Below are 25,151 nucleotides of genomic sequence, written 5' to 3'. Positions count from 1 at the left end.
CCTGCTGAAATAATTTGCAGTTTGGTTCAGTTTCAAAAATTGTCTACTGTTTCATAAAGATCAGAAGCAGTTTTCCAAAACTGCTCAAAGGCGGTAAGCTTTAGTGGCATGTGAAGTAAAACAGCAGGTATCTACAGCAAAACATTAACAAGATTGCACCAGACAGAGGTGGTGCTAGTAGAAAACTGGAGGTAAAGAGTGGGTGACATTAGATTGATTCTCTCTGTCAGATGGAAAACTCTCTTTTCAGTAACTATTCACAACAAATATGAAGTCCTCTGTAAAATGGTGCGTTGGGGAGTGCAAGCTGCCACTATTCAGCACACTACTCCCACAGCAGAAGACATAATAAGTCATTTTCTTGGTCAACCCCTTATACCATTTGACTAAATTACTCCAAGTTAGATTTTTACAACAAGAAGCTTGATTTTCAGCCAGGGAATCCCTCTTACCATGGTTTCTGAATATTTAAATTCTGTACAGAGGCTGCTGCTATGTATTATAGGCTTAATGGATAAAATACAGAAACAACAACAACAAAAAAATCTGCTGTAAAAGATTTATTTTAAAGCAAAAAGCAGAAAATGTGAGAAGTCCAAGAGTTCACATCTGAAGTGAGGTTCAACTTCATTGGGAGACAGTATCTAAGGATGTATGAAAAAATATTGTCAAATGACAGAATTATTAGTGATTAAACATGGCTTTTTGAGAGCACACTTCTTTTAGTTCAAAGTTATGTGGGTGTATATATGTACTTAAGCACAGCAGCCTCACACAACTGTCTTGAAGATTTACCAGCCCAGACACACAAGTCTGCCTGCTCACCCTTTGCCTTAATAAGCGATGATGAAAAAATTTAATGGTGTTTTATCTGTCCATCAAAAAAAATGCCTCTGACTACTGGCTGGATAATGTTTCCAAGGCTGATATGTACCGTGCATTTAAGTACATATTTGTGTTCGGGTTTTTTTTTTTTTCCTACATAGTACCAGAGCAATAAAGATACACAGTATGCCTGTCACATAGTCAAAATCTTTAAATAGTGATACAAAACTATTAATCTAAAATTATTTTAATCTAAGTGAAAAAGAAGATACAGAACCATGATTTGGCAAAGTACATTTTTCTTTACCATGTTCATTTTGAATTCCTCAGGAATACGAATGTGGTGTTAAAGGGTGAAAGCAGTTTGAGGATTTTGCCAGTCAGAGCAGCCTTGAACTGGGACCCACAGCTCTGACAGCTATTAAGAAGTGAAGTTACTTTTGGTTCTGATTTTGTATAATGAGCGTATGACAAAAAAGGGGTTTACTTCTACATTATCTTGCAGGTGTAACTCTGCTGTCTGTCAATTTATCCCGTATTTTATTTTGATGAAGAGAGAACATTAGGGAAGAAAAAAAAAATCTCTTCATCAAAAAGCTTAACAGGAAAGAAAAAAGTCTCAAGACAATGTCATGTATTGCTGGTTATTTGTGATGGTTAAAAGAATTATCTGAAAACAAAGAAGTCTTTCACAATGCATCTAAAACACAAAAGCTTTAATAACATTTACATCTGTGTATCATCCATGTCTCCAAATGCAAGTCATGAATAACACATAAACTAGAGTATATAGGGAACAGAAGTGCTAGCACATCATTTAAAATCCAACACACCCCATCGTCAGTGGAATCAAATACACAGCCAGTTGATAGACACACAATGAAGTCATTGAAAATGAAAACATATTAATTATGTTCCTAAAGGTTAAGATAGTAATGGCTGAATTCTGTAATCCTGGAATAATATTAATGCCCCAAATCCATGCAGGAAAAGTGTGTAATGTTTCAAAAATTGTGGAAAATTTAGTTTTGAATTCACTTATTTGTGTCTCACCCATGACCGACTCCGCAGCATGGGGGGTAGCAGGGGGAAGAGCAGGAAGTGCAAGACAAAGACAAAACCAGTGAGACTTATCAACAAAAAAAGATGTTCTTGGTCCAAACAAGCCACTTGCACTACATGAGCTAATTGTAAGAATAGACCATTTCTAAACTGCAGCTGTTATGTGCTTAAGCAAACCCTGCTGGGAGAACTGCTTTGTAGAACACCTCTGCTAACACAGACACACTGAGCGCCCTTTAATAGAGGAATTCAAAGTGCAGTGTTTAAGGGAAAGCTTTTCCGCTTCCAAATTTTCCTGAGCTTATTACAGGATGTGATCCTAGCTTGTCACTCTGACATACGTTTCCCTTAAATGTTTTCTGTTTTCATTATCTTTTTGCCTATGTTGAATTAAAACAACAGAAGCTGAAGGCTGTGTGTGTGTGTTGGGAAATGATTAAGAGGGGCTGAGGGGGAATGCTCAGGTTGTGTGATAGGAAATGATAGGTGTCAAAAAAACCCACAAAACACCCGGTTTGGTCGTGGTCATTTTCTTTGTATAACTTTTTTTTTTTGTTTGTCCCTGGGGACTAGTAAGGTCAGTCATATAGTAGTTAATTTTAGATGTGTTCTTTCTTTACTCTTTGCTTCTCCCTCCCCCAAATCCTCCTCTGTGCATCTTTGACACAAGGCTGTTGCACCTGGGTTCCAAACTATATTAACTCCATTGTGCTGGTGTGCTGAGTGCCCCCAATCCTTAACGTCTTTATGCTAAAACCCAAATCCTCCCAACAGCAAGGGGTTAATTGTCTGCTTCCAATGCACTTTAAAACTCTCAGCTCTTGGGAATGATGTTTCCATGAGGGTTGAATGTAATTACAAAATAATATAGGCACTCTGTCTTATTTTCAGTGAGTGATACTTAAGTCCTTGCCGTTGTTGCTGCATGTGTTTGTATTGGGGCTCTTCCTTCAGTGTACTTGGTGCAAGGTATTTGCAAATTTGAGCCTTTGGGCTTTAAATGTTGTGCTGCTTCTTCTGTTCCTTATTCGCTACAGATTATGTATAATTGATGACCTGCATTTACAGACATGGGTGGTATACAGATGTAAATGTTATTATAGCTTTTATATTTTATGTTCTCTTTGAAAGATCATTTTGTCTTTGAATAATACTCCTGTTCAGGTTTTGGGGGGTTTATCTCTAAAAGAGAATATGAATTGGATATTGCACATCGTATATTTCTTAAAAGTAATTTGGAATTTTAGGGTATGGGATTGGTGGTGACTGATACACTGCCTGGATGAGATATATCCCTTTGAAAATAACAGCGCCAGTACATGCCTGCATCTGTCTAACCTCATAATTCACTTTCACATTGGGTTATGGATGTCTGCATTCAGTGAGTCTATCTTCCCTTTAGGTATTATTTCAGCCCTTTGAGATAATAAGGAAAGTTTAATTGCGTTGTTAATTGATTTTTTGCACAACATTATTACCTTGATTGATTGCAGAGTTGATGAAAATGTTAGACACAGGCAGTGTAAAGTATCAGCCCAGTAAGGAGTGGGAGCCTTGTGGAGAATAGATAACCTTGATGTTAAGAGCTATATCCTTCAGATATGTCTTCCCTTGACATATTGATGGCCCTTGAAAAGGGAAAAGCTGATTGTATGCAGAATGCAATCATTAAACCCACTTCAGCTGGCTGTTGATTAATTTGTTTTTTCCTGAAGGATCTAGTTAAAGAGAAGGCCTCACTAGTATCAACAGCAGCCATTTTCCAAGCTTCAGATTATTCTTAACCCTCTCCTAGAAGAAAGAAAAATGATACTGTCTTGGTTTAGACAGGCAAATTGTCTGAAAACATGCAGTCCAACTGCAATTTGGGGATTATAACACTCGCTTTACCCCGTTAACTACTGCTTCCTCCGTGACCTCTCCTCCCCCTGCCTTCAGTATTCAGCTTCACCACAGCCATAGCTAGCACAAAGCCATGTTTGATGTTTTCTGAGTAAGGCCAGTGTCTGTTCTCAGCAGAGATGCCAACAGGGATGTCAAGCTTGTTTTGCCCAAAGACTGAAATACTTCAGTAGCGTATAGCTGCTTCCCAGGAGCCTCTCTGAAAGGACCAGAGGGTTCACTGCACACACGTAAGTGGCTAAGCTTTACTTATCCCTGAAAAGATCTTTCTTGTATCATTTTTTGTTACTGCTTTTGAGATCTTTGAGGTCTTCAGTAGGACAGTTGTGCTGTGCGTTGCCTCTGTCAGAGAGCACATAGGATGCTGTGGAAGTCAGTGTGCCAAGTTCTTACTCCTTCAGGACAGAGACTGGTCAGTGCTGCCCCAGGCTTAACAGCAGCAGCCACGTACCTTACTGTTGGATACGTTTAACCAAATGGTGACTGTACGTGATGAGCTTTCCCACTGTGAATTCCTGTGATGGTCTCATCCTGGGCTACCTGCTGCCTTCAGAGCACTTTCTGTTTTAATGGCGCCCACTCTGAGAGCAAAGGTGAAGAGTATTACCTGTAAGAGGCATTGCCTAAATGGCCTTCCTGTGGCAGATGGGGCTTCCTTGGCCAACAACATTCTCTGGATTGAGGGACAGCTTCTGTCTTAAGTATTTCTCCCATTTGTCGTCACAAATGACGCGAGACATCTGAAATTTTTATGCAGCTTTAACCGAGCAATTGAATGTCTCAGAAACAGAATGTGGTGGAGGTTTTACCCTTCAGTTAACCATTTAAAGGATATTTGGTAAAGTAGTAGGTAGCAGGTTATTGCTTCCTGTTTAGCTTGGTAGTCTCAAAGACAGTCGCTGTTAATTTGTGCTTGTGAGTGATACAGTGATCAGTGTTGCTTGATTGTTTGGCCAGATGTGTTTTATTAGGTCCAATGTGCACATTTGCCAGTTGGCTCCTTTTTAATATGGGGACATGTTAACTTACGACATAGTCAAGTCTGACAAATTTGAACCAGCCAAATAAGTGAGTAATATTTCAAGCTGTCAAAGCGGGTGAATACTGATTAGCTGACACACTCCAAAAGCTCTCACCAATATCCGTGCTCCAGTGGAAAACGTTTACTAAGCATAATACTTGTTAGAAAGTCATCGGTGCTTTGACTAAACTTTAATGACTGTGACCCTAATGGAGGGGTTTTAATGTGCCTCTCTCAAGCTATTTCTTAGCCCCCTATCTTTTATCTTTAGCAAAAGCTACCATAGAGGCTCAAAGTGCACTTGTAAACTACGTTCTGCTGTCCACTGTGATTTAACCTTCAGCCTCCCTCTCATTAGCATGCTTTTAATAGGCAGCTGAGGAAGGGGGAAAAGAATTGAGGCTAGGAAACAATGACAACGTTTTGGCACTCAGTACCGGAGGTAGTCAGTGTTTGGGAACTAGACTATGGCCAGTAAGTATTTAGCAATAGCAGACGGTGTTATCTGTGGTATAGCATAGAACAAAAGTCTGCAAAGAGGCAAGCCCAGGCTTAGTCCAGAGAACTAGATGTTTGCTGAACACTTCCCGTGTTTGGATCCAGATGCATTTCTGATTTCATTTGGTGCCATATAGCAACAGCTATAGAAGAGAGAAAGGAGTTCACCAGTTGTGTGGGGTCCGGATGTGTCTTACAAAGTGCCAAATGCCTTCAGCTTCCACTGGAAATCAAGGGAATCCGGAGCCTTGTAGTATCAGCTTCTTAAAAAATGCTTGGTTTTGTATTAGGAAGGATCATAGCAATCCTATCATTAGCAATTAGTTAAATGTTTCCTTTGTTTCTGAGTAAGGGCTTGTGGAAAGGAGCAAGTAATGGCATGCAAAGAAGGTTCCCTTAACTGTATCATAATGTGACAGCAGCACTATTTCATTATGCTCTTTAATTTTATTTGAGAGACTTTCTTTCCCAGCTTTAAAAATAAAAAGCAACTTGTCTTTATTTCAGATGACTCTCTTGAGAAATTTCAAACCAGTTGAGCCAGACTGAATTTTGTATGGCTTTTTTTTTCCTAATGTGAACTCCTCCAGCAGGAACACATTTGAGATCCAAAAGCAAGTTTTACTCATGAGATGAGCCAAATTTATGTCTAAACTCTCCAGAAGGGCCCTGCTGCTCAAATTTTTTTTCACATAAGAATTTGTAATTTTATTGGAATGCTTGCAGACTTTCCGAACAATTATTCCAAAAGTTTGCTTTCTGCCCCATAAATCATGGTACATTTGTTTAATTCTATCTCAGTTACTAAAAGAGCTTACTTCCCTCGTTTCCCCCCTCACATTTTACTGCTAATGCAATCTGTGCATGGCTAAAGTTTGTGAAGTACAATATAATTGTACTTACTTTCTGTTTTCTTAATGACCCTGTCATTCTTTATGGTTTAACTCCATTGCTGATTAATGTATTATTAGTAGAATGTAGCCCAAAGTATAGAGCAGCCTCAAGAAATGGCATTTTTGCATATGTTAGCCAAATTAACTGAAAATCTTCTAAGTGAATATGGTGAGTGTACACTGAACAGCTGAACTTTAATATGTGGTAGGGATGGGATTTTACAGCCTCCTTTCCTCCACCATTCTGAATATATTAAAAGCGTCACGTCAGTGATCATACTGTTGCATTATCAAAAGTAATAGAAAGATTGTTCAAAACAGTGCTAGAATTTCAGTTGTGAATGCGAGAGAATAACAAGTGCCACCCCAGCTGCAGTGGAAGCCGGTGGTGTAGACGACCTCCCCCCATACAACATTTTGAGCCTTTTGTTCAGACCGCTACCCAGTGACATCCTTTTGTAGCCATCTGTGTACATAAACTGACGCTCACTGAGATTAGTCCACCAGAAGTCAGGCTCCTGGGCGAAAGGCTGAAAGCAGAGGTTGTATAAATATAGGCTTTGATCATGACAGAACAAGAAATTGGCTGCAAAACTAACAAACAGTATTGCTTTAATTGTCATATCGGAATATTTAGTTTGCTGGTGTGGTCCTTTCTTAGACAAATGCATGCTGCCCTCTAGTGCTGATGCTCTCGGCTTGAAGCTGCCTGGTGGGAGGGAAGCCGAGGAGAAGGGTCTGTTTTGGCGGCGAGTGGCTTTTTGCTGGTTACTGAAATTGCTAGTCCTGTTTGGGCTATTTGGTCATTAATAGAAAGCAAGTAAGCTCATGTGACATTGGTTTAGAGATGAAGGGTGTTTTAACAGATGTAACCTGACTTGCATTGGATATTTACAGCAATTTCCTCTGCCTTTACACCACTATTTTTATTTAGACCATGTATGAGAGAATGACATATATGAAGAAGTGTTTTAGAAGACTGAAAGAACCGTGAACCCATACTTCTTTTCCTCCATCCCCTTCAAGGGTGTTCAATATATCCAAAGTTAAGCATCAGTTCACCTGTAATATCTAACATGCTGATGCTTTCTGTGCACTTAGGTTTCTTTGACTACACTACCTAGCTGACTGTACTTTGTGTCTCAGTAATTAAAAAAATCTGCTTTAAATTTTCAGCATATTCAACAAGAAATATTTCATCATAAACTCAGCATTAATTCTATCCATGACATTATTTGAGACTGCAAAAATGATAAAGATGCACTGAAGAAACAAAAGCATTTGGGTTTTTTGTTTGGTGTTTTTTGCTTCATTTTCATGAGAGAGACGTCTCTCCCCCCCAGCATATTTCTCTGATGATGGTTACAATAAGCGTGGAAAGATTCCAAAGAAATCCCAAGTGTAGGACCTTAAATTGTAACAATGATACCCAGAGGAGTATGGAACTGGTTAATGATTTAAAGTATTATGCCCTAAATGCTCCTATTTTAGCCAACAGTAGAGAATCTGTAGACAGCACATGCCCAGATCAAAGCTGATCATGTCAATGTCATTCAAGGAGGGAGAGATACCCTCCTTTCCCCCTTCTCTCCCCCCTACCCTTTTTTTAAACAAAGTATGACATCTGAGGAACAGTGTGTTGATTGTTCCATTGCCAGGATACGCATAATGGAAACATTAGCTCCAAGATAACTTTTAATCTGTCAGCCTAATGGCTCCTTAATGTGTAGAGGGCTTTAAATGTATGTCAGCCAGGGCTGTATAAAGTAATATAGTTTGTGGCCTGAATGGATCTAGATGACTCCACACCATGACACAATATGGTTTATTATTAAGTATCAGCTCATCAGCTTATTCCCACGGACTTGGACAAGCTTCTCAATTTTCCAGTAACAGATTATGTGAGAAAAAGCTTGCAGTGCATTTTTTTTCTTTCCTTTTTTTTTCCTTTTACTTTTTCTTTTTGCTTTTTTTTTTCCTCCTCCCTTCCAAATTACAAGTTTCATCCCCAGCTGCACTGGGAGCCCTGAAGTGTATTTACAGCAGGCTGCACTTTATCACACATCAGCTTGACTGCTAGTTTACACTGAACATTTATGCAGCTCCCTTGGCCCGGGATGCAAACTTCACATCTTTGTATTCCTATCACCTTCATTGCAAATTTTTCCAACATCCTCTCCCTGTTGACTGCTTTCCTTCCCCTCCCCTGCTCTCGCTTCCCCACATACTCCCCCTTTTCTTCCCCCCTTCCTACAAACAGGCCAGTGAGACTTGACATGTCACAGCACTTGTCTGTGCAGGATACTTGCAATAATTCAGTGTCTTAGTTTGCCTGCTCTGATTCCTCTCAGCTCTAGCTTAGGTGTATAATTCCAACACCATTGCTGTAGACTGGATTCGATTTTGTGCTTTTTCATAATTCTTTCGGTCTGAAAGATTACTTTGTGCCCCATGCTGTAGGGTGTCCGGAGGAAAATATCATCACTTTTTGGCATCCCTGTGCAGGGAGCAGAGCAAAGGGGTGATTCATCTCCCCTGAGAGTGAAGGTTACCTTCAGTTAGCGTTGTTACCCACAGAGGCAGGGGAGAATCAGGATCAGCAGTCTGCTACTGAAGGCATGTCCTCCTCCAGGAAACCTGCAGTGGACCACATCCCTAATCTATGGGGACTTCTTTGGGGGTATTTGGGGACCACTCTGTGAGTATTGTGGCCACACTGTGGCAATTCTGCTTTAGTGACAGCTGCAACTCTTCTGTTCTTTTCCTGTGTCACATTGCAGTTGTTGAGCTTTACCTTCTCCATACTGACAGTGGTTTGATTGCTGGGGCAGGGGGAAAGTCTGAGTGGACCTCTCAGAGTTACATACTTGGCTGCTCTTGGGAGGATGCAGTGACCCAGGTGATACTTTACAGCTTTTCTTGTCTTCCAAGTGATCTCAGATTCCTGTGTCCGAGAGGTCATAGGCTGGAGCATATTCAATAGAAACAATCTTTCTGTTCCACCAGAAGACAACGTGAAGTACAAAAAGTCTATCTGTACTTCCCTCCCCTCTTGTCCTATAAGTTTATAGTTTTAAATTTTTGATTAAATTTGGTCCATTTTACAGAACATGGATCAATAACAAGAAGTTGTTCTTTTCTGTTATTGGCTCTAACAGATGTCCAAAAGCAAAGGATTTCTTGTTTCTAATTGCTCAAACTATTGTTCTTGTTTATAAAAATGTATTTCTACATAAGCAACTATGAAATACCAGTTATAAATAAACAAATGTCCGCATGTTAAAGCAAATGAATGACCCTTAGAAGACTGGGTGACTTGGACAAACACTGATTGTTTTGGGGAAAAAAAAGAAAGTCCTTTTTTTTTTTTTTTCATTTGTATGTATTTTGTATCTCCCTGATGTCACAGCCACAAGTCTCAGTAGAACTAAAAGAGCCCTGCTTGGGTTCAAGTCAACTTTCTGTTTTTTCTTTTTTTCCTATCACTGTTAGATATTTAGCATCACTCCTCTCCTTCCCTCCCCGGCTCCCACCCTAGTGTGCTGTGAAGCTTTGCCTCTATATATGCTCCCCCAATTTCAAACTGATTTGGCTGAACGTCAGGCTGATGTTTTTGTGGGTTTGGTTTGGGATTTTTTGGTTGTTTTGTTGTTGGTATGTTTTTGTTTGTTTGTTTGTTAGTGATTCATTGAGGACTACAAAGCAAATATTTTGAAGGAGCGTGTTTCAAAATATTTTGATACTTTTTACAATATTCAGTTGTTTTAATCTTCTTGATGATTACAAAATAAATGGCTCAGGTACAATTAGATGGAGTGATTTTTCTTTTTCTTTTTTTTTTTTAACTAAAATGACTGTGAGAGTATATATGACTCAATTCTGATTTAGCAGGAAAAAAGTAACATATGTGCTACTGGAAGGTGAACGGATTATGGTCCTATTTTCTTGAAAGTCTCTAGTACTTCATTTCTGATAGAAAGACAAAAAGTGGAGTTGAAAATAAGTTGTTGTCAACTAGACAACTAGATGAAGTTGTTAGAATTTCCATGAAGGTAAATATAAAATGAAAAATTACTGAACTCCTGTACAAAGGGTGGGTTGTTTTTTTTTTTTTTTGTTTGTTTGTTTCAAATCAGCTTTGCTTATCCCTTGGATGAAAAGGTTTTTAAGAGTTTCAAATTAATTCAATGGATGGAGGTGTTTTGCCTAAATCGGTAGCATTGTAGACTTTAAACTGTTTGTAGATAGGTATTTATTCTCCTCTAAATGTTGTAGGTAGGGAATTCTTTTCATTTAAAAGAAGCTTATATTAATATTTAAGGGAATTTTGCAACTTCTGTTCATTAATTGTAGAAAATGCCCAAGTGCCTATGAAAAAAATGATAATGGTATTGATATTTCATCCTGAAGGGTCTCAAAACAATTTACAGATTGGTAGTATAACCAGACTGAGACGCACCCAGCTTCCTGGTGGAACATGGCAGCTGTTTAATAGCCCATAGCAAAACTATACAACAGCCGGTTGTGGAAAAAGACATGAATATGGATCAAATACAAATTGGCAGTGGAGGATTTAGTTACTATACTCAAACTAAAGTTAGGCGAAGTGGAATTCTGCTAGAATATTGAGTCTGTGTGTGAAGTGCTGCACTTTATCTGACCACAGCTCCTAGTATGAGGACCCGTGGTTAGCCCAACTGACAGACAGGCAGAGGACTGTCTGCTGAAATGTAATCCCTGATGTATACTGTAAACCAATGTGTTTGACAAACAAATTTAATTGTGAATACTTTGCTGTTTTCACTTGCAGAGGGGTTTATTAGAAACATTTGATATTAAAATGGGTGCCTGAGGGGGGATCTTGGGCAGATGTGGCAATAGATTTTGATGGGGGTGGCAAAAGTTTTGGCTTGACTACTTCGTTTTAGTAATTACTTTTTGCAGCAAATGGAATGCTACTGGAGAAGGCTGTGTTGCTAACAGCTGCCCCAGCTGTGATGGCTGAGGCGTGGGGTTTTTTTATAGATGTAGAGCATTTATTTGCTAGGAAAAAAATGAATCAAGAAAGGCAACGAGATGCTACCAGACAACCATTCCCTCAGGTCACTGTTGGCCTGAGCTGAATTTTGACCTGTGATTGAAGCTGTATGATCTATAGGTCTAGCACATCCCATTGCAACTTCTTTTTACCATTTTCCATATAATACATGAAGATCTGCAAACTTTTTTTGCTCTGGGAAAGCCTATGGAAGTCCAACTGCTCCATAGCCCTCTGCAACACATGCCCAATTTAAAAGGAGCAAACATGACTTGAACAATTTTTCATGTGCTTTAGTATGCATGTATGTATTTATTTATTTATTTGGGTAATTGAGTTTTCCCTCAGCTAAGGAAAAGCTGGTGTTGCTTGACATTACAATGTGTTTGTGAAGAAAGACTGATACCACAACACATGCAAGCAACTGCAAGGTCATTACTTACCCAGCATAATTAGAACATCCATTCCGAAGGGGGAAAACATTTAAAAGATAAAGAGTGAATTTAAAAATGATTCTTCCCAATGCATTTTTTTCATAATTATAGTTTTAACAGCTTGTGCTGATGGTAGAAGCAGCTACTTAAGAAAAATTAGAAGCCTCATTCGGGGAAGATGATCCCTCAAGAGACCTTGTGTTGTCATTTCTCAAGAACCACGAGCAGAAACCTCATTCAGGATGCTGCATGTTGTTTTGATGTATAGGGGGTATACTTAGCTTATTATGGCCAGTGCTGGATATTTTAATTAAAAAACACCACAGCAGCCACAGATGTATTGTTTCCCCCTTATTCCTCCCCTTGTCTGTGTGCAAAACCACAAGTGTACTGCTGCCCCTGCACTGCAAGGAACGAATACCACAGCAGACAGGCAGGAGAGAAGCAGAAGGTTTCCTAAATTCGTGTGTGACATATCTTAGCATCACAATTCTCATTGCAGCACACAAGCCTTTTGTATTTCTCCGAGTTTTCTGCGGTTGCCAAAGGGAGGTGGGAAATGGAGAGGGAAAACAAAAACCAAACAAAAAAAAACAACCAGTCACCGCATTTAATTTATGAGCAAGATTATTGTTTTACAAATAACCTTCATGATAAATAAAGTCTCATGGCAACATTTTCAGCCGTGCTTTTATCAAGACTCTCTGAGTGGTGTGTGTAATATGCCTGGCAATCGAATCACAGCTGTGTGCCTGGGTAGGGAATCTCTGCGGAGACAACACTTCCTTAATTTAAACAATTGTGGGCTGCAGGAGTTCAAAAATTTCAGCTGACTTTAACTGTCACTAGCCCAAGCACCTTTATCCCCAGGCGAGCAGCAGCAGCTGGATTTCATTTCCTGCTGCCAGACTGTCCGACATCTTTGCTGAACATCCCGGGAACTGAGCGTCTTTACTTTAAGGATTTTATTCAAGGTGACAGCTCCTCACACTTTAGCGTTCAGATCACCTCAAGTAGCTGAGATATCAGTGAAAATGAGAGCACTTCTCCAGCAAACTCCAAATTTAGATTGACTGAGGTTATCCTTAGGCCTCTAGACCCAGCCTCCACGATAGCACAGGCCTGCCAGTAACTTTAAAACTACGGCGGAGTTTGTAATGATGTCTGGGGAGAAATATTCTGCCGGAGCAGTGGAGGATACTATAAGCGATAGGAAATGATGTCAGATTTAGTTAGGGCTGGAGACAGTGTTAGAATATACTTGGCATAATATGGCACCGGTATCTCTGTCAGCATCTCTGTTTTCTGTCACCGCACACAATCCCAGGCCTGTCTCTAGCCCTGACAGTGTCTTTTCAGATCAGGTTATTGCCAACTCGGAGACTGGCTCAGCACAGCGCCATACAGCCCCCTTTGTTTGAAGTCTGCCCTTTTGTCATTAATGCACTTGATGTCTATTTAAATCTGACGGTGAATGCAGTATCTGTTTTCCTGTCAAGAGATCATTGACAATATTAATACCTCATGTCCTTGCCTCATTTTCTAAGCGCTGACACCTAGCTACAGTCTCCAGCATTCATCAAACAGCACTCTCTCACCAGCATCTCTATAAACAGTCTTGCTTCCAGTCCTTAAGAAATGCGGCAGACCTCAAACAAGACTTTTATCAATGCCAGCGAAAAAGGAGTCTGAAGAATGCCATTAATAAACCGTTCGTATCCTTTACATTTAGAGCTCTAAATGGCCTTGTTACCAACCTAATGCCTGCTGCAGTTTGACTTGGAATATCATCTGTTTAGAGGGGAAAAAATCCTTGCTTTTCATTAGACGCTTGTTTAGGAATGAGGATATCATCCCTTGGATGTGGAAACTGCTCCACTAGTGAAGTTATTGAAATTGAAATTATTGAAGAAAGCTCTGTGGAGGAGGGGAAGGGGATCAGCCACTGCACCATATAGTCCCCATTTGTGTTATCCTGAAGAGAAATGTGTTTTTCACAACAAATGACAGGCCTATCAATTTATATTTTTTTTTTCCATAGGAATATGGTACTATCCTGATGTCTTAGAAGGAAAGAAGAGCATGGGTTAACATTAATCTTGTACAGCCCATGCCTTCCAAGGCTTTAGTTGCTCATCTGACGCACTTTAGACTGGAAAAATAGATGCAGAGTATAAAAGCTTGCATACTTGATTCACACTGCAGGTGAGCACGGTACTTGCTATGTGAGTCCTGGAAAGCTAAAGCAGCAATGAATTGAGGATCTGCTCCTCCCCCATCTTTACCCTTTACTTTTTTGTCTCCTTTGGGCTAGGTTATGCTTGCCCTTGTGGGGGTGAGTGAGCCAGGTATTTCAGTGATTGCACTCCCAAGGTAGAGGAGACTCTTTCACCTTCCTTCTGTGCATGGGAGATGACTTTAATTTGACTATACGTGCCTGGGGGCACAAAGAACAACTCTGCTAGTAAAATTTAACATCTTTGAGGATGTTCACAGGTGGGATGTGACTGTGAACTTACGCTTTCACGTACCGCTTAGTACCACCAGAGGGGATGCTTTTGAATAAGGTAGTGGGATCTGCAGGTATGTGTGTCTCTCCCACAGCAGTTAAGGTTTCCTCAGGCATCTTGCCGCCTGTACCCACGGAGAATAACGTGCCTTGTCTCCCAAAAGCAGTATTCTGGCTAATTTTTGAAAGCACCCTCTATGCATTGATATTTAGCATAATTTGTAATTACATCTTGCTTATGGGGTGTTGTTTGGAAAGCTACTTTGGAAATTTGTTTGCTAAATGACTATTTGTATGTCTGGGAAAGATGCTGGAGTCCGGAGGGCTAACCGTTAGGAAGGCCCAAGTTCAAACCTATATCTTTCCATGACTTCCCATGTGGATTCCAGCTGGTCGCTTCAGTTCTCTGCCACTGCAAAGCAGGGATGGCTTTAGGTGCTTGCAGGATGGCTTTGTGGAGGTTTGAAAGGTTTTTCCTGGTTTCACATTGAACTGTAACTATTGGCTGCTTTTTTCTTTTTGGTTTTAATCATCAGGAAAAACCTGTAAACATGTAGCAGAGAGTACAAATGTAACTTCAACCCTAACTTTCTGGTTTTTAAAAGCAGGAGAGAGGTACTGTGATTTAAAATATAGTGTATGATGTCTTGGTGTTATGTCATTCCATTTTTTGAAGACGTTTGTGGATGTATGTTTAACAGGATAGGTCGTGCAGGTATTTGAACACAGGTTTTCCCAGTGGATTCAAAACTGCTGATTGAAATTGTAATACTGAATATTTCAAATGTACAAACTTTCCTTTGCAGGACAAGAGAAAACTGCTCCCTTCCCTCCTTCAAATTTCCCTAGCTACGTGCTTTATTTGCATGTCATGCCACTGTTGTTCTAATTGTAATTAATTTCCTTTTTATTGTAGGCATTTTGGGAAAATGCCGCTACATTTACTATGGAAAACATTCTGAGGGCAACAGATTCATCCGAGACGACCAGCTATAAAACACAGCGTTGTTTCCTGCCTCTTCAATGCCTCCACATAAGAAGCACAAATTGCATCTAAATTTTAAGCATGTAACTAAAGTCCTCTAGTGCCTTCTGCTGACTTTGCCAAGCCTGTCAAGATCATCCTTCTATCTTAGTCTGAGTAGTCACATAGAGATTGACATGATTGCCTTTAAGCAGGTCCCATCCACCAGTGTGACAGACAGCTGCAGCCGAGCACCCGGCCTGACAGGAGGAGCACCGTGATGGATTGCCTGGTCCAATTGCTGCTCGCAGAAGAGCAGGGGTCACACCTGGGGCTTCAGTGAGCATGCTCCATCGGTCGGCGCCTTAGCAAAACCAGCGCATTTATCTCTAGCTTGCCTGTTGAGCAAAAGTGGCTGGCGATATCTAAGTGTTTAGAAAAGAGAGAGCCTATAATTTCAGATGAAAAAGCCCTTATCTGTTCTTATTTTTTGCCTTGTGAATTAAGTGCTTGTGTTTCTATCATCTCATACATGCTTACACAAATCCTTTCACAGCATTTTTTTTTTCTGGTTGGTGTCCATCCCCCACCCCCAAATGAGCCTAGATGGATTATTTTTTCTTTCAACAGGGAAAAAATATAAGCTGACAATATTTTGGCCATGCAAAGTATTATCAATTTGTATCGTTGTTTATACGCAAAGGAAAAGGACTTAAGCAATTTTGCAGACAAACAAAATTTACTAATTCTTAAATTACATCTCAACATTTATTAACTTCGACCTTCAGAAAAGCCATTTTTTAATGGTGTAGAATAGTGGCACAGCTTAACTGTATATACTTGGAAGAAGCTCTCAATTGTGATATTGACAGTGTGTATTATTCCTGGTTTGTTGCACAAGATATTTTTAACTTGTACAGAGATTACATTTAGAATTAAATGCTTAAATTTGGAAAGCAAATTGCTTAAAAGGAATGATATAAAATAAAATTGCCACCAGATGGGTATGATTATTCAGAGAGGAAAGAAAGTCAATAAAAGTAACTGGTGGAATTAACATAATTAACAGCTTTACTAATATGTTATAGACTTCTGATTAATCCCTTTTGATGTCTATGTAAGAAAGTAAAATTTTCAGTGGAAAAAAAATAAAATTGCATGGCATATTTTCCTGCTTTTCTGATATACAGGTTAGATATATTTAGCATCGTGAACTTGTTACCGTGAAAAAAAAAATATCCAATGCTGCATACCTATATTGTGTTAAGTGCTACTAGATACAATGGGATTGGCCAAGGAATATGCAAAAATTCTGACCTCTGGGCTGTTCCAAACGCGTGCATATTGGTCCCAGTTGAGAGCCATCACTGTCTGGCTGTTCTTGGCTTATTTGGAGTTACTTGGTAGTCATCATTCACTTTTCTGGTTGAAAAAATGGCAGTTCTTAGAAGTTGTCTGCTTTTGGGGGCTATTATCAGCTACTGCTACAGGTGGAACTGAACTGGATACTGAAGCCAATAGTGAAGTCAGGTTTGACGGATGAAGAAGAATGAGACACTGGCAGAGTGACAAAGGAAAGCTTGCTGCTGCTGAATGGTTTAGGTCTTACTCAGTAAACGGAAGTCTTCACTCACTCTGAAAGTCTATAATAAATCTTTAACAGATACTGAAAATCAGTGATGAACGTAGAACTATCCAGTTCACACCACCTGTGGTTCAAACTGAGCTCTGAGCTGTTTGCCATACAAATTGGTGTCTGGAAGGCATGTTTTGGTCATTTGTAACGCCTCTGCTAATGTCATAGATGGCTACAAATGAAATGCCAATTCGCATTAGAAGCCCTAGGAGATATTAGATAAAGGAAAACTACATGCCCCTTTTAAATAAAAAAAAAAAATAAAAAAAAAAGAAATATTTAGGGCACTTGTCGTCTCTTGGTTACCAAAATAACAGCAATCCTAGTTTGTTCATTTCATATTGTCTGGTTTGGATCCTCCGCACATTTTGGCCATGGCATATTACAGGCAGCAGGGTTGGGAATAAGGGTGTTTAGAATAACCTAATGTCACTTTCAGTCTGGTTGCATATATGTTCTTGTCTTTATAAAAGGCTTTAACCCTGCCTCAAACAATAAACAGCACTTGCAAACTGACCGCATGATTTCTCCATCTTTATTTTGCTTGTTTACTTTTCCTAGTGTCAAAACCATTTGTATCATTTTCAGGAGTGTTTTCTTCCCAGCAAAGCTTTGGAGGCAAAAATATTTTTGGAATGAGATGTGATCAAAGTCCCTTCCATTTTGGTTTTTGTTTTCACTTGGGGAATTATATACCTATAGTTAAATATGGTAAAGCCCTAATTAAAATTTGCTTAAAGGGAATTCACTGTTACTGTTAAATGTTACTGATTCTGGAAAATCAAAAGGATATTCTATGAATAATTACTTTATATTACTAACATGTGTTAGGATATTATTTAAAAACAAGCATGGATGTTTATTACTGTTTATGCTAACATAATTATTTTTTTTTTAATATGCAGAGCACTTTACTTGCAGATGTCTTCTGCTGAAGTTCTGTTTTAAGAGATGGCAAACTTTTCAAACCTGGGGCTGCTATCTACACTTTGTTCTTTCCTCAGTGGGAACTGTGGCTGAATTCCTTAACTGCACTGAGTATCATTGAGGATGAAAGTTGCAGTAAAGTAACCTAAGAGATTCCACTCTCTCTCCTTTACTCCCCCTTCTCCATACATGGCACATCTTTCACTCTCATGATTAACTCGGCTATTAAAATTAGAAGATTTGCCTTCGAAGCTATAAGGATTTTAAAATGTGTATCTTTCCAAGGAACCAGTGCCTTCTTAGTTCTTTGTGTTGTCACAAGAAAAATTTTCGCCAGCCTTGTTTCTTGGTGGTTAACAAGGTTTGAGATCTGAGGCGTTCTTGAATAAGTAATCCTTAAATGCTACATTTTTTTTTTTAAAAAATCCATACTTCAGTTTTATGCTCAGTCTTGTGATGACCACTACTTTGGCTTTTGGCAGACATCATGTGTCTTCACAAATGAAGACTAGAAGGTGAATGGTTTTACTAGGAGCTGCATGTAGTAGCTGTGCTTTGTTAGTGCATTCCTAACTTCATCTATTGCAAATGTTAATTCCGAACCTTTTAATTAAAAATAAGAAAAAATCCAAACTACAATATTTAAGTGAAATTTTAAAGATGAATGACCTTCAGTGAAAATCCTACTGTTATGGATACACAGACCTAACTTTAGAGCAAACTGGCTCTAATTGCATGTGTTGCATGCATAAATGATTTATGGGATTGCTGAAAATATGTTACTACTGAAACCATTTTTTTCTCCTTTGTTAGGGCTGAGTCTCACAATGCTTATTCTAGTATTTTCTTTACTCAAACCCCAAGTCCCTTTGAAGTTGATGTTTTTATCCATGAAAGTCAGGGTTACTAGTATTGGCAGGCTGGTATGCGTCTCCCTTTTTAAGATATTTGGTTCCCTGAGCAGAGCATTACGAGATTGCTGAATGTTCAATTGTCACATCTTCTTTGCAGATGAAAAATCACTGTATGTTGGTCTTCTGTTGCTCCCATTTAAGTCAGAAGAAAGAAACAAACCTGTCTGTGCTTTTGAAAACTCTTTCTGTAAATTACAGGGTTCACTTGCTGCCAGTGGATGTACTAATATTTTTTATTCCTGCCAAAGATATGAGTATGTTGGGAAATGTTTACCCCCCGCAGAACGTTGCTAGATGCAGCCTTTGTGGCAAGGTTCTGAATCAGCCCATTTTGTACTGACTCAGACAGAGTCTTACCACATATTTCTTCTTAATGTGGTGTGATAGTTGGCACACGAGTCTCTGCTTGCCCAGTTTGGGTAAGTTTATTCTCTTTGCTCTGTGCACAACTGTCTGTCTTTCTGCTTTGTTAAATGGTTGGCATATGTGAAAGAAAGATGAAATTCAGCTTTCCAGAGGTGTAACCGTGTAGCCGAGATTGAGGCTGTGTGTTTGGCACTTAGATTTCTAAGTATCCGTTTGCAGGTTCAGCCTGGAGAATCTGACAGTGAATCAGGTGATATGAAGTCAGGGGTCTTGCATGGCTTGCTAGCTCCTGTCCTCTCCTCCTAAAGATCTCTAGCTGCCTCCTTGTCTGCTTCAATTGCCATGTCATTGCTCTGCAAGCAAGTGATGGCACGAAAGAAGTAAGTGCCCCCCTTTTGTTTTTAAAGTGAAATTTCTGCTTCACTGCTTGTAGTATAACAATTGAAATGCATAGTTTGCTTTTTCAGTGTTTTTATATATACATCTGGTAACTGTTACATCTCACTGGCTAGTCTTTTTCTGCGGTTTAGTTAAAATCTGTTTTCTGCATTCCTTTCTACCCCTAGTAATGGGAATAAAACAAAACAAACAAGATATGATAGTGAGAAAACAACCATCTAAAGATGCTACTGTGGGACCATGCTTACGCTAACAACTCTGGGTGACAGGTGAGCACTGTTGTATGCAAACACCCCTAAATGGCTTGAAGGACCGAAATGTGGCATGCCTTCTGGTTTGGAGCCTTCCTGGCGTTAGCCTGTGACTGTGAACAACTGATATAGCCTTTGATTTCCTGATACCACTCCAGCAGTATTAGGGGGTTAGAGAACGTTGTCTTAACTATACTTAATGCTCATTTTGCTTCTAATGTTATCCGAATAACCTACCAAGGTCTTGGATTATATGTGCATTAGGCTCAAGAAAAATGGCTTCTTCCAATCATTTATAACTTGTTCTTCAGTAGTCTTAAGAGTATTTTCTTTGGTGTTTGTTATGTGAGAATGTGCAGCACATACCAACCACTCCTACTTCATCAAAGGTGCTCGAATGAATATATTTTCTGTATGTGGCACTACAGCAGTTGAATCTTTCTAAAAGTTACCTTTTAGGTTAGGTGACTCTGATGGACTTGCCTCTGGTGGTGTTGTCAACCTGAAGCTGACCCTTTCTTAGAGTTGCTGACAATTAGATTAAGGTTTCAGATCAGGATTTTCACAAGCCTTCAAGGAGCAGATATTTTTAAGGACAAGCTAAGTCGTGGTCATGGCACATTCACAAAATATCATCATCATCTCAGCATCCTTAGCATTTTAAGGAAACAGAATCTTGGAAAATATGTTTAGTTCTAGGTTAGTTGTGTTCATAGGTTTTAATGTAAAATATATTCTACGTTGTCACATTACACGCAATGTTTGGGCTGTGACAGCAAGTTCCTAAATGTGTTCAAAACCACCTCCCAGCACAAGTTTAAAATTTCTTGCAAATATTTTGCATTCTGATTGAAAGTTTTGCTGCCAATTCAAAAACAAAACTGCGGGGTTCTAAGGGGTCAAGGTCAAGGGGGTTTTAAACCTAGTTTGATCTTAATCTAGAAGTTTTCAAACAGATCATCTCACCTCTTATCCACAATTCCATAGATCCTCTTAGAACATAAATATATCCATATGGTATTATAGTTTTATAATAAAATATATAGAAGGGAATCTGTTTGGACATGTCAGTATTAAGTGTAAGTTTTAATTCAGTGTTATATTTGGAAGTAAAGAGGAGTTTCACAGGGTCTCTTCAGATCATACTATGGAGAAAATCAGTTGCAGAAGAGTGTAGCTTAAGAACTTCTGCATTACTTTTACATTTGAATGGGGAAAATCAAATAAAGAATACCAAGGTAACTGAAATTGATATTGCTGGCATAATTTTTGTCTGTAATTGCCCTCCTACTTTTAAATTAACACTATTTTTTGCAATTGAATATTTAAGATTCAATATAGGGAAACAAAGAAAGGAGATTTCTGGAGGCAATCTGCTTATTCATTTTATAGGCTTCTCTGATTTTATAAGACCTTTGAAACAATGTGTGCACTCAATTATCTAGCGTTCAGTGTATCTACTGAGTAAGCAGACAGTTGTGGACTTCGGGGAATTTTCGAACACACGTGCTGTTCAACCTTAGCAATTTTCTTTTACCTAGGAATTGTTTTCAGAAATTCCCATATAATGAAATTTCTGTTTAAGTTGATAGCTGTAAATGAGGGCATAGTTGCTTCATTTCCTTTTGACAATAAGCCAAATTTATCCCTGGTGGAACTCCATTGATTTAACTCTACTTGAGCTAAGCTACACTGGGGATGAATTTGGCCCAGCTTGAGATTTTTTTATTCATCTTTTCTTTAATTTCCTTTAGCTTAGTAGTCGATTTAGGGCTGGTCAGAGGATTACAATGCAAGAGAGGGGAAAAGCAAAACTTCTCTGCTCAAGAGTCATTTCCTTTTTAATACCCTACTGATTTAACCATGACTTGTAATGTGTTTCAGGTAGCCAAATTTCAACATCAATTTTGGAAGAAAGTTCACTATACTTTGAGTCTCCTTCCTTGGCTACTTCCCAAACCACCAAATCACCACCTACTATACAATGCACATATTATAAAAGGCAATGGAAATGTCAGTGCGCTGGGAAAAGATATGGATAAACTGCAGTCAGCAACTGATGCCTGATATGGTTAGCTTGAGCTCCACTGATTACACACCTCTTTGGCCATTACTTCAGATGATGGTGGAGCTGCAAGATCTCAACATCTGTAATGCCTCACATACCTTCCCCACGGCTACCGCTTGCTGTACTTGGGTTTCTGAGTCTTGGGTGGTTTCTGTCCACGAGGTGCTCATGCCAATCTTTTTTTTTTTTTCTTTTTTATAAGTTTTGGTTATTGTGGGTTCACACCCAATAAGTTTCAAGTTTGAGCAAAAGCTGAAAGCATCATTCAGCCAAAACCACCACTGAGCTGTATGTGGTTTTCATCTGAAACTGTAAATCAGCTATGTTCACTGAGGGCTTAGCAAACCTGGCCTGAATGTCAAACCTCTAGCAACTCTCTCAAATCAGGCTACTTCTGGGTTTCATTAGGAAAGGTTTGCACAGCTCTAGCTAAGCCCTCATTTTCCACTTTCAGATAAATGCTTTTTCAGCTGTATTTATGAGGCTTAAGGGTAAAAAAACCCTACCAGCTGTTAATGTTAATCACAAGTTTATATCATAAGCACATTCTGAGTCTTATCCTCTTTCCATTCATGTCAGTGGCAAAGCTTTCAACATCAATGGCAGTAGGAGCAAATATCGCAAAACATAGGAATGCACACCCAGTTTAAAAGGAGAAAATAGAGGTCTGCCTTAAACTAACAGAGCCGGGAACAGAATGCTGTAACCTTTGAGTATTTTGCTCCATTTGCACATTCACTTTTGCACCAAGAAGTACTTAGTGGCAATATAGAAGCAAGCACAAGTTTCAGCTCCATGCTGAAATGGTTTGCACTTTCTTATGGGGCATCAAAATACACATTGGAACAGGGTCTTTGACATAAGGAATCAAAACATGATATAAAAATGAGGGTCTATCACCCATGCTAAGAAAGAAACCCACATTCATTAGTTCTGAAGCAGCTGCTGGCCGATAAATTTCTGGAGCTTTATACAGTGGAAACATTCTGCTATTTATCAAAATGGAAATTAGTATTATTTTACAAAATTTGAATTATTCCAAAAGTAATTATATTTAAGAATTTAGTGAGGTCTGATGCATTTGGGTTTTTTCTCAAATCAAAACATGAAGGATTTAGTCTATACAGCTTTCTGCTACATTTGCCATTTGGGTTTTGAGGCTCAGGAGTTCTCACTGTACCTAAGCGGAAGGCCAGCTTCACTGAAATTTTTGAAATCTGAACAAATGTTCTAGACCTGCAGATTGTGCTAATGAATGTTTTACAGGAAGGTAGAAGTGTAGAATTCAGGACCATGTGACACGGGACAGGTGGGTCCAGTTTGTGCCTATCTCAGGGGTTTACTTTTAATAGTTACTAGAATAAAAATACATGTCCTAGGATCTCTACTGAAATAATATATCTTACCTGAGAGGATGCTGAGACTTAGTTAACTAAAACATTGCCAGGTCTGTTGCACTAACATATCAAAAGAATTGTGTTCTCACTCTGTTTTTATTTTGTACAAAATGCTATATTTAAAACCTTTTTTTTTCTATTTTTAGTAAACCTAAATCCTAAGTAAATGTGACTGTTAATGCCACTGTTAAAATTCATCCTTGAGGGCATTCCAACATAAATAGCAATGATAACAGTTGTATCTTTTTGGAGCAGTTCGAATCGGAGGCCGTGGCAGGCCATATTTTCTGAAAGTTATTTTCGTGCATCCCTCCTGCTCATGTGTTTGAAAACATATCGGTACATGCAACAGAAAGCTGTGGCTGTTTTGTTGTTTGATCGGGGCTGTGTCATACTTGCATGAATTGTAGTAGCTCTGGGTTAGAATGCAGGATGTTACCTTGCATGAGAAGTCTCATCTCCTGCTGGTAGGCTCTCATCATGAAAGGTTTGAATCTTGTTTATCCTTAACTAACCATAGATGTGTACTTGAGGGTAATAAATGTATTTTGGCCCTTCCCACCTTCCTCAGCCACTCACTCACTGACTACCTAATTATATGGAATGCTAAAGTAAATACTCGACTGTGTGCAGTGATTGTTCTGGTTATATGATTCTATGTTTTGTTTGGTATTAACTTTTTCATTTAGCCTTCAGTGCAGCAAAGAAAAAGGTGACTGCAGCAGCATTTGCTTTTAAAGTAACTTATCTGGAGTTTAATAGACCTGGAGTTTAGAGAAGTTAATGAATTTTTATGTTTGGAATTGTGGTCTTTCATCTAGCAATGAAATAAATGGTGAAGCAGTGCCTCAGAGGAAAACCAAAACAAAAAAACTGGGGGCCCTGAATGTCAGGATTGAATGCACGGTGTGTTGGGTACCCGGGAACGGCTGGGCACAGCACTGAGGACTGGAATGCTCATCCATCTCCAGAGGGAGAGTGGCTGTGTTTGGAGCGTTTCGCAATGCCCTCTGCAATGTCTCAGGTTATCCTCTGCTAAATGAGCATCTTCCATCTGAGTCCATCTTTCTCCACAGTCAGATTTAAATAGGCAGCGTGCTTCCCCTAAAAAGCAATCAGTCCCTCTAGGATCCCTCTAGGACTAGTAGGGAAATGGGCATATATGGTAATTTTCAAAAAACAGTATTAAACTGTATGTTTGCATGTATGTGCAAGCTCATGTGCCATCATTGCATTTCTTTTCTGATGTTTTTAAAAATAAGTTTAATCAGAAGCCCAAATAATTATTTTAAGAAAATAATATTTTTTAAGTCCAACTGCTAGTCAAATCTGAAAGCTGAAACATGGCCAGTTGAAATGGGCAAAGAGAGCCCCAGAGTAAAATTACACAGTGTTTAACTGTGTGAAACATGTCTGGCTGCCCATACAGAGTCACAAATAACTGTAGGAGAATCTGAAGGACTCAGGCTGCCCAGGGAAAAGGAAGAAAAATGACTATTTATTATATCAATTAAACCCAAAGGGAAAAATGTCATAATCAAGGAGTCCAGAGTTTTAGGCTTTTTTTTTTTGTTTTAATTTTGAAAGACAAAGAAATCCCAATCTGATCTTAAAAATGACATGTATTTATTTTAAATGACTGATAATGACACAAGACTGCTCTCTTCTTCTGAATTGTGTTTCAACTCCTGGAGTCCCGCCCTGAGACCCCTTAGCGTCCATTAGCAGATCCATTTTCTACCCTTAAACTATGTATTCTTTTCAAAATGTTAATTCTTCCAAGCCTTGAAAAAAACACCCTGATACGCTGGGTATTTTATATGCCAAATTATTCCACTTTAATGGAAAAAGAACAGAAATGTTAAGGAACTCATGTGTATCTGAGTTGTGCACATCAATCTTCTAAGGCGGCAGATAACAAAGGTCAGAAATAGCCTAGCGCTGTGTTTTGTGTAGCGCATCATTCTATGAGGAAAATGTGCCCAAGTTCCTCCTAAAACATTGTTTTCAAGCATGGTTACTACTGAATATATTTCTAAATGACAAG

The 25,151-nt window shown here is 39.0% G+C and overlaps 1 protein-coding gene across 1 annotated transcript in view; it reads left to right on the top strand.

Annotated features, from left to right (window-relative positions):
• Nucleotides 1-15,178, top strand: part of LOC104289674 (chromosome unknown open reading frame, human C10orf11) — a 679,646-nt gene extending 664,468 nt beyond the window's left edge. Inside the window, exon 7 of the mRNA XM_009888662.1 lies at nucleotides 15,099-15,178. Within this exon, the coding sequence (XP_009886964.1) occupies nucleotides 15,099-15,178 (80 nt within the window). The remainder of the gene's footprint in view (nucleotides 1-15,098) is intronic.
• The last annotated feature ends 9,973 nt before the right edge of the window (nucleotides 15,179-25,151 follow it).

Source organism: Charadrius vociferus, unplaced genomic scaffold (genome assembly GCF_000708025.1).
Source record: "Charadrius vociferus isolate BGI_N301 unplaced genomic scaffold, ASM70802v2 scaffold187, whole genome shotgun sequence".
NCBI lineage: Eukaryota > Metazoa > Chordata > Aves > Charadriiformes > Charadriidae > Charadrius > Charadrius vociferus.
Note: the sequence above shows the minus strand (reverse complement) of the source record. Positions and strands in the feature narration are given on the sequence as shown.